This window comes from Camelina sativa, chromosome 19 (genome assembly GCF_000633955.1).
Source record: "Camelina sativa cultivar DH55 chromosome 19, Cs, whole genome shotgun sequence".
NCBI lineage: Eukaryota > Viridiplantae > Streptophyta > Magnoliopsida > Brassicales > Brassicaceae > Camelina > Camelina sativa.
In genome coordinates, this window is record NC_025703.1 from 26,150,529 (window position 1) to 26,160,837 (window position 10,309).

Here is a 10,309-nt window from a genome sequence, read left to right on the forward strand (position 1 = left end):
TTTCTAATGGGTCTAACCATAACTTGGTGTGGACCAGCCATTAACTCTCCAATCTTAGCTGAGATCGTTCCTCCTAAGCATCGAACCATGATCTATGCCTTTGATCGTGCACTCGAAGGGTCTTTGTCTTCGTTTGGTGCTCCTTTGGTTGGGATTATGTCGGAGAAAATGTTTGGGTTTGACTCAAATGGAACTGACATTATTAAAGATTCTGGTCGTGCTGCTGAGGCGTTGTCGAAAGGGATCTTGTCAATGATGGTTGTCCCGTTTGGATTGTGTTGTCTTGGTTACACACCGTTACATTTTCTTTTTCAGAAAGATCGAAAAATCGCTAAAACTTCGAGTTCGAGGAAAATAGAGATGATATGAGAATTCTTATGTTCTTCTTCATAATCAATCTTGGTCATAATTGAAGTTATGTGCCAGTAAAACAATCGAGTTTGTACTAGCTGGTTTTCATGTTTGTTTTTTAATTTAAAAATACTGATTACATTATCAAAAAATGTTATTTAACTAGATCTATATTTATATTGACAAAAAATGTTCTTACGTAATAATAAATCAACCAAAAGGATATTCCAAACTTACCAAAATCCAATCACAAAGTGGAATAACGTAACCATTAACCAAATTCGAGTTTTTGGTGGTCAGGTTTTTTTTTTACGTTCTACTATTTTTTAGAAACACAAAGATGTCTATATTTCAAATTGTTTACCATTCAAATTAAAATTAAAGTTTAAAATATTGTCACATACATACACAGTCTAATAACTAATAACAGGTGTGCTCGTATTATTTAAAAGGATGCAAGCATGATAGAAATATATAAAATTCAAGGTAACGTAATCAATGTAATTATAATTCAATGTATCAAAAAAAATCAATGTATCATCTTCCTTTTTTATCAAATGTATAATTTATTCAAAAAAAAAAAAAAATTACATCAAGTGCAGCTGGTGTTTGAGAGTTTGAAATGTGTATTAATACAACTTAGAGCCTAGAACTTAGAGTTGCATTTATATTGATACAACTTAGAGTAGATAATCGATAAATATCACAATCATGAGTAGGAGTAAATTATCTGATTTGGTTTTAGGCTTTTAGCTATGCCATAGTAGTAACTATATTACATTTATATTTACAATGCGACAATAAAAAGCAGTTTTTCAAATTACTCTGTGAGTGAAATTTTCTAAGAGGTCAAAGAGTCCAGTCCGAGTCCGAACCTGAAACAACATGTTAGACCTAAACATTTGAGTAAGAAAAAACTGGTGCTTAGGCTTTCAATAACTAAACAATTTATACGGTAAACTTTGAAGGTGTTATGTTGATTGAGTTTTATAAGCTGTCCGAACCGAACATGTCGTGGGATTGCTATTACCAGGATGTCATAAAACTATTGTGATATATGAGACAACGAATTAGAATCATCATAGATGGTGTGACAGTTCACGTTAAGACAATTAGCAGAACTGACAAAGATGTTAAGGCTCTACTTGACAAAGTTGCAGTAAAAATATATGTGAAGTTTCGAAGTAGTACAAGAGGGTTAGATATATTAGAGGATGTATCACACGTGTGAAGCAGTTCTTGTAATAGTTCAGACGTTAATACATGAAGTAGTACAAGAAGCTGAGCTGAAAAGTTTGAGTACAGAAGCTTAAGGCTGACTTAGACAAGCTAAGTGGCAGCTGATGAGCTGGATGAACATCTTGAATGGAAGACTCAAGATGAGTTTCTGGAAAAAATTTTTTTTCCTATTTGTTGTATAATAGGAAAATTGTCAACCTCAGGGGTTGTACAATTGTTAATCTCTCAATTCATATTTATTGTATAATATAAACTTTCCTATTAGTTGTATATAGAAAACTTGTCAACCCTAAGATTGTGCAATTGGGGCGCTTCATGAACACTGGCACGCTTCAAGGTATTCTCGAGAGATGCACACAAGGTGTGTGGTGTCGCCCCATCAACAAGATAGAGAGATCTTTTGATGGTTTATTCATCTAGAAAATAATGATAAGTATAGTAATGCTTTTATCATATGCAATTGTAATTGCTATCTTGTTCTAGTGAATGAATTTTGGACTAGGTCTCGGGGATGTAGGTTACCTGAACGACGTTAACAAAGATTTGTGTCTTATTTAGTTTATGCTCATTCATACTTCAAGTCCATAATTAGACTTAGCCACAAGTATGCGTTTTCAAACTTTTCATAATAATCAACATGGATATCAGTGTAAAAAGATTAAAACAACACTAGAAATTATATAACATTTGATCATGTGATACCCTGTTTTGCGGAGAAGTTTAAAAGAATTGATTTGGCCACCTATGTCACAAAAGTTCACTTATCTTTTCGGTCAAGGGTTCTGAGAGAACTCCACAGTTAAGCGTGCTTATTCTGGAGTAGCCTCAGGTGGGTAACCTTCCGAAAAGTGACTGTCGAAACTGTGCGAGTGAAGACAAAACACATGAAACGATCATTTGGTGATTTGTAGATACGGTAACATGGTCTATGAATTTGATCGTGCATTCGAAGTGTCTTTTTCGTCGTTTGGTGCGCCTTTGGTTGGCGTCATGTCGGAAAAACTTTTCGGGTTTGACGCAAAGGGAATTGATAATGTTAAAGACTCTGGTCGTGAGGCTGAGGCATTGGCGAAAGGGATCATGTGGATGATGGCTCTCCCCTTTGTATTGTGTTGTCTTTGTTACAAACCGTTACATTTTCTTTTCCGGAAAGATCGAGAAATCGATAGGACTATGCGTTCAAGGTATGTAGAGATGGCATGAGAATTGCTCATCATAATTGTTTTTGTTTCAGTAGTTTTGATGTTTGTTATATTTTATTTGAAATAAACTCAATATTATCAAATCAGTAATTTCGTGTATTTTACATTGGCAATATAAAATTATGTACCTTACTTATCCGAATGATATATTTTTGGTTGCTTTTTCCGTTCGTTTTTTTTTTCATACTATTATTTTGGTTATAATAAATTTGGTAAAGAGTTTTGAATGAATATTTAAAGCAGATCAGAAAATTCCTAAAATCAATTGGTCCCAATGTACAAGAATAAAACAGCAGAAGTGTCTTTAGAAGAAGAAGATGGCTATGAAACCAGACCACTACACGCAGCGAGCAAATGAGGTTTGGCCAACTTGTCCACCCATCATTGCCCTTTTGACATTATTCTCAAACGTCTTCGGGTTATCCCTTAAAACCGCAGCTGCTTCATGGTTCAGAGGGTCCTCGTAATTGGGTTCCTATGTGAAAGACAAACAAACAAAAAAAACTTCATATGAGAAGGCCAAAGAAAAGATAACATCAATGGAGTATATCATCAGTGAGGGAGATTTGTTACCGTGAAGAGATGGAAGAGACCGTAGATAACAGTGTTTATGTTGAGAACCGGTTTCCAGTCTTCACGCAAGATGTTCAGACAGACGTTCCCTTCTAAATCGATATTGGGATGATACACCTACAAAACATTTGACATTCTTCAGTATTCTATTACAAACCCAATCAGAAAGACAAAACGAACGTTTCAGAGACTTGGAGAAAGCCAAAACCTTGGTCTTGCATTTCACTTTGGGAGCTTCATGTGGATACACATTAGAGACTTGGAATGTGAACACAAACTTACCATTCCTGTTATTTTGGTAAAACAAAGAACGAATGAGTGTGTGTGTGTGTATGAGCCAAAATCAGTGACCCACATAGACAAAGGAAAGAATGAAGATTCTTGTACACACTTACGTGTAGTATCCTTCATCAGGTTTGATGGTTACTTCAAAGTTCATCAAGTCATCCTTCCCGTTCGGAAAAGATATCTTACAAGACTTTGGCAGGTTCAGCTCTGATATATCTATTGCACACATATAAACAAACGAAACACACCAACCACAGAGATGATTATCAATCAGCTACAAGAAAACATAAAAACCCTTATAGTTCTAGCACTTATAGTTCTAACACTTAAAAGAACCCAAAGATTACAGAGTCTGTTCAACATCAGAAACTGAATAAGATCAAAAAAAAAAAACAAAAGTGAGGGAAGAGAAGAGATAGAGAAACCTTTATGAAGACGAAGTTCACCAGCAGATTTCTTCTTGACAGAAGAAGCTCCTCTTCTATTGTTATTTTGAGATTCTTCTCTTTGCTTCTCTTTCACTTTGAATAACCCAAGCATGGTTCTTCTTCTTCTCTACATCACAAAATCAATCAACAACATCATACATTGATTTATCAATTTCAAGTTTTTCTTCATCAGAACAAAATCCGAAACAGAAACAAATTACTCCAAATTTTTGAAAGATTTCATAAAATCACAAAAACATCAGAACAGATTCATAACAGAACAATCATCGCTCAAACCCTAACGAAATCAAAACTAGTTAAAATTTCATATGAAACAATCATGAATCTTCCGATAACCATGAATTTACAAAACGATCGGCGATTCTACAGAAGCAGATAATATCAAGAGATCGGAGAAAAAAAAAATACAAAAACCCTAAGAAATCAAAGTGAAAGAGAAGAAAAGATTAGAGAGGTTACGTTTAATCAAACACGGAGATTGAAATCACAACGACGATCGAATCTTTCTTCGTCTTCTTCTCTTGTGATTTGGTTCTAACGGGGGAGAAGAGCGAACGTAGCTTTCTCTGTACGCTGATTCTGGAAAATCTCAACCCTTTTTTGTAACTATATGAAGAAGAAGCGTTGGATCAACCTTATTGGGCCTGCCTTGCGAATTAAATAGGCCTAATGACCAACGCGTCCGTCGTTTCGAATGCAAAAAGACTTGTATAATGAGTGCTAAGTTGAAAATAATAATAAATCATATTTTTTTTATATGAAAAAGAAGCTGATAAAAATTATTTACATTTATTGAATGTTTAAATTAATATATTTAATGATTATTGAATATTATATATGTCTCTATTGGTCTTTTTTAATTTAGTTTTCTTCTTACTATTGGTATTTTTCTAATTTAGATTTTAAAAATTTGCAAATTTTCTCATTAATTATGCAGTTTTCTTTTTTGGGTGCCTAATCAAAGCTTTAAGAACAAGAACAAAATCTATATATATAAAGTTACCTTTCCTCACTTCTCCTTCCTCCACATCAGCATCTACCTAATCTATTTTTTTTTTTATAAATTAGTTTTGTTGATAAAAAAAAAAACACAATACAAAAGAGTACACAAAGAGAAAGTAACGGATGACGATCTCGGCGATTCGATTCACTTTTTGAATGAGTGGCTTCGACGAGCTTGGGAAACGGAAAGAGGGTCTTTCTCGTTCTCCGGTGAGGGAGGATTGTTGGGGTCAGACCGGAAATCTGATCCTGATTTTCGAAACGAATCTCCCTCCGGTTTGGGATCTTATTTCTTTTAATGGAGATTTGATGCGATTGGGATTTGGAGATTTGGCATGGCTGGATATCTCGATTCGATTCGAGGATATTGGTAGAATCGGGTTTGAAGGTTCGTTTTCGATTTTGGATTATGTTTGGGGTGTGTTGGTCTTAAAAACGGAGATATCGTTTATGGGAGTTTTGGGGTTGGTTCTCTGGTTGTCAGGATGTTATTCTCAGCTGATACGCGGATTGGGATTTGTTTGGGCTATGATTGTGGATTTTAGATTTCGTCTTTGGTTGATTGGAGTATCTCCGGAATTATATCAGCGTATCAGGATTGATATAGGGGTATTTATCTGGGGACTGGGTTTTACTCGACAACACCGTCTTTCATTTTCTCACTTCCTTCTACTTTCTTTCAGTGGTGATTTGCGGTGGTTAGTAGCGGATAGAGCTTGGTTTTTGAGGCTAGTGATTTCTTCAATGTCTCAATCAGCGATTATGAAGGGCAAGGGTTCGCTGATGCGTACGGAAGTTGTTAAAATATCAAACTCGGTCTTGGCTCAGAGGATTCAACAGTTTGATCTCACACTCATAGGGAGACTGATGAATCCAGGGGTGCAACGGATTGAGTCTTTGCTATCCACCATGCCCAAGATATGGAAGCTTGAAGACAAAGTGGTGGGAGCTGATTTGGGTCAAGGAACTTTCCAGTTCAATTTTGCGGATGCGGATGATCTTCAAGGGGTTCTTCAGAATGGTCCTTACCATTTTGATAGTTGGATGCTTTCCTTGGTTAAGTGGGAGCCCATTGTATCTCCTACTTATCCTTCTGCCATCAACTTTTGGGTGAGAGTTTCTGGCATTCCGATGCATCTGTGGGAGGTTGCTACTTTGGAGGCCATTGGCAAGAAGATTGGTATAATCCGAGATATTGATGAAGAATCTGGGAGCGTTTGTGTTACGGTAAATGGCTTCAATCCTATTGTTTTCAAGCTGTTGGTGCCGTTCGAATCTGGAGATGAAGTGGTGGTGACTCTTGAGTATGAGAAACTATCCGGCTATTGTGAAAATTGCTCTCGTCTTACCCACGATGAGAAGAGTTGTCCAGAGTTGATTAAAGCTGGTGGGAGTCACGTGTTTGAGCATCATCCTGAGAAGAGAGGTGTTCAGCGACAACAAGGGATGGGGAATCAAGGGGTTTTCCACAATGCTGGGGGCTGGGAGAAGCCTAGAAAGGTAGTCAAGAGAGCTTTGGACTTCCAAGCTTATGAGTTTTCTGCTGGGGCGGGTAGTTCCAGTTTGTTTCATCAGGTTCGTCACCATGGCTCAGGGAGGGAACAGAAACGGACGTACAGTGCAGTTGCAAGCGGGTCAGGAGATATGCGGGAGATTCAGAGGGGTCATGGAGGATACATGGGACAGGCTAATTCCTTCCCCCTTAACCGCAAGGGGAAAGGGAAAGCTTGAAACCGTTGTACAAGACAAAAAGCGGTTTCTTAGAGAAACAGTCACAAGGGGTTCTTGGTGTTGATCCTGACGTGGTTGATCAAGGAATTGCTCAACAAGGAATAGCTAGGGAGAGTTCTCCTCCTCATGGGACTACTGCGGTTTTGGTTGATTCTGAGTTTGATGAAGCGACTGATGATCTTCTCGAGGAGGGTGTTACCTCACATGGTAACCTTCCAGAAGAGGGTGAGATTGCGCTCGACCAGGTGAATGCGGGTTTGGGAGACTTGGGTTCGGGTGATGTTATCCCCAATGTGGAGGATCCGAAAGGTACTTCCTCACCATCCTTAATGTTTGATTTGGATGTGAATGTAGTACAGGCTGCTTTGCAAGAAGTTAATATCAGTCGTACGAGAATTGAGGGGTCGAGGAGGCCTACTTCTCTGCCTAAGAAACTAGTTAGGAAGCCTAATTTGATTTTAGCTTCCCCTGGTAAACGTTTGCTAGCTAAAGCTTTATCTAAACCTGCAGGTGAAGGTAACAAACAGAATGGGATGGGAAAACAAGGGAACAAGGCTGTGGATGGAAAACCGGCTGGCATTGGTATAAGACCAGCAAAGATAGGGACGGGGGCTCTCCCGAAACCGCCGGCTAAAACGTGAAGGTCCTAAGTTGGAACTGTCAGGGCATTGGGGTTGATCTGACAGAGAATTATTTGGGTGATTTGTGGAGGAAGCATCGACCAGATATTTTGTTTTTATCAGAGACAAAGAAATGTTTTTCTTATTTACAAAAATTTCAATCAAAATTTGGCTATAATAAAATGTTTACTGTTGAACCACGAGGGGCTAGCGGTGGTTTGGTTTTATTTTATAAGGATGAAATAAATCTTTCTGTTCTATTTCATAATGACCGTATAATTGATACAAAAGCTGTTCTTGATCATCAATTGGTATATTTTTCTTTTGTTTATGGTGACACGGTTCCCCAACATCGCGAAAAAGTGTGGGATAAATTACCGGACATTGGATCTTTTCGTATTGATCCTTGGTTTATTATTGGAGACTTTAATGAATTAATTGGTAACCATGAGAAGCAGGGTGGTGCCCTGCGGTCAGCTAATTCCTTCAAACCTTTTATCTCAATGATTAAGGATATTGGGATGCTTGAATTTCCATGTTATGGGGATCAATTATCCTGGCGTGGGAATCGGTGTAATAATCAAGTGNTGTTGCCGACCTGATCGGGCTTTAGGTAATGAAGACTGGCACGCCCTCTATCCCAATTCGAAAGTAGAGTATTTGGAGATGATTGGTTCTGATCATAGTCCAATTTTAGCAACTTGTTTGACGGCGGTCTGGAGGAGACAGAGACAATTTCGGTTTGATAAGCGGTGGTTGGGTAAGGAGGGCTTGGCTGGAGCGGTTGAGTCTGGTTGGAATCGGACACGGAATTTTAGGATTCCGGGTTTTGTTGATAAATTAAGGAATTGTAGGAATTCGATTTCATGGTGGAGGAAAAATATTGTCAGTACTGGCCGATCAATTATTTCTTCTTTGAAGACTGCTCTGCATGATGCGAAGATGGATGACTCGGTTTCGCTGGAAGATATTCGGGGAATTGAGAGGAAATTGAAAGAGGCATACCGGGATGAGGAGATTTATTGGCAACAAAAGAGCAGAAAATTTTGGCTAAGGGTTGGGGATAAAAACACTTCATATTTTCACGCATCCACTAAACAACGGCGGGTTCGGAATAGGATAATTGGTTTATTTGGTGCAAATAACGTTTGGGATGAATCAGCATCGGGTATGGAACATATAGCTACCACATATTTTGAGGATCTGTTCAAGAAATCCGACGGTGGAGGTATTTCTGAGATGCTACAAGCAATTGATCCGATTGTTACAGCAAGTATGAACAGAGATCTTATCAGGGATATCTCGGAAAGGGAAGTCAGACAAGCTTTGTTTGCTATGCATCCGGAGAAAACTCCAGGTCCAGATGGGATGACAGCTTTGTTTTTCCAAAGATTTTGGTCTTCTCTCAAAGGGGATTTAGTGGCTCTAATTAAAGAGTTTTTTCTTACTGGCAGTTTTGATCCGCTTCTAAATGAGACCAATATTTGTCTTATTCCTAAAGTGGATCGGCCTCAGCGGATGGCGGAGTTTAGACCTATAAGCTTATGTAATGTGAGCTATAAGATTATTTCAAAAGTGTTGTGTTTCCGTCTGAAACGTCTATTGCCTCGTTTGGTTTCAGAAACTCAATCAGCTTTTGTTTCTGGACGGTTAATTACTGATAACATCCTGGTGGCTCAAGAGATATTTCACGAATTAAATACTAATAGTAGGTGTAATTCGGAGTTTTTGGCATTTAAAACGGATATGAGTAAGGCATATGATCGGGTAGAGTGGGATTGTCTGGAGGCGGTTTTGGTCAAATTCGGATTTGATAGGAGATGGATTTCGTGGATTATGTGGTGTGTATCGTCAGTGTCGTATCAAGTTCTTCTGAATGGTCAGCCTAGAGGGTTTATTAGACCTCAGAGGGGGTTACGACAAGGGGATCCTCTATCTCCATATTTATTTATTCTTTGCACAGAGGTCTTGATAGCTAATATTAAGAAGGCTGAAAGGGAGAAAAAATTGACGGGTATTACCATCGCCCGTGGTAGTCCTACTGTCTCGCATTTGCTGTTTGCGGATGATAGCCTGTTCTTTTGCAAAGCAACTGCCCAGGAATGTAGGACGGTTATGGATATAATCGGTACCTATGGCAGAGCTTCAGGTCAAGAGGTCAATCTGGCTAAATCATCTATTATGTTTGGCAAAAAGGTTACTCCGGATATTCGATCCCAGTTAAAGTTAGTTATTGGGATTTCTAAGGAGGGTGGCATGGGTTCTTACTTGGGTATTCCTGAGAATCTTCAAGGATCGAAAACTAAGGTGTTTAGCTACGTTAAGGATCGGCTAGATGATCGTGTTAATGGCTGGTCTGCAAAGTGTTTGTCGAAGGGTGGCAAGGAAATTATGATTAAATCAGTGGCTTTGGCATTACCTACCCATGTTATGTCGTGTTATAAGCTACCTCAGGAACTAACATCTAAATTAACAAGTGCAATTTCCACTTTCTGGTGGAAGTCCAATGACAAAGCTCGTGGTATGCATTGGGTTGCGTGGGACAAACTATGTAAAGATAAAGCTGAAGGGGGACTTGGCTTCCGAGCTCTGGAACAATTTAATGAGGCTATGTTGGCCAAACAGTTTTGGCGTCTAATTCAATACCCAACGTCTTTAATGGCTAAGGTGATGAAAAGTCGATATTTCAGGAACAAACATCCTCTTATGGCAAAAAAACCATATAATCCGTCCTTTGCTTGGAGAAGTATTTATTCCATCAAGGGATTGGTGGAGCAGGGGGCGCGATGGGCGGTAGGCTCTGGCAATTCCATTTTGGTTTGGCGTGATCCATGGATACCGGATATTCGCCCTA

General features: G+C 38.6%; 3 protein-coding genes across 3 annotated transcripts; 2 read left to right on the plus strand and 1 right to left on the minus strand.

Annotated features, from left to right (window-relative positions):
• On the plus strand, positions 7-390 carry LOC109131016. The gene has a single exon (XM_019241294.1). The coding sequence runs from the start codon at positions 7-9 to the stop codon at positions 367-369; it is 363 nt and encodes a 120-aa protein (XP_019096839.1). The 3' UTR covers positions 370-390.
• Positions 3,011-4,712, minus strand: LOC104767222 (probable NEDD8-conjugating enzyme Ubc12-like). Its single transcript, XM_010491263.1, has 6 exons — positions 4,562-4,712; positions 4,079-4,208; positions 3,761-3,869; positions 3,574-3,652; positions 3,366-3,482; positions 3,011-3,267 (listed from the first exon to the last, which is right to left on the minus strand). The coding sequence occupies exons 2-6, from the start codon at positions 4,191-4,193 to the stop codon at positions 3,130-3,132; spliced, it is 558 nt and encodes a 185-aa protein (XP_010489565.1). The 5' UTR covers positions 4,194-4,208; positions 4,562-4,712; the 3' UTR covers positions 3,011-3,129.
• LOC104768219 lies at positions 5,536-7,439 on the plus strand. The gene is made up of 2 exons (XM_019241141.1): positions 5,536-7,144; positions 7,346-7,439. Exon 1 carries the CDS (start codon positions 5,555-5,557, stop codon positions 6,833-6,835), a length of 1,281 nt encoding a protein of 426 aa, XP_019096686.1. The 5' UTR covers positions 5,536-5,554; the 3' UTR covers positions 6,836-7,144; positions 7,346-7,439.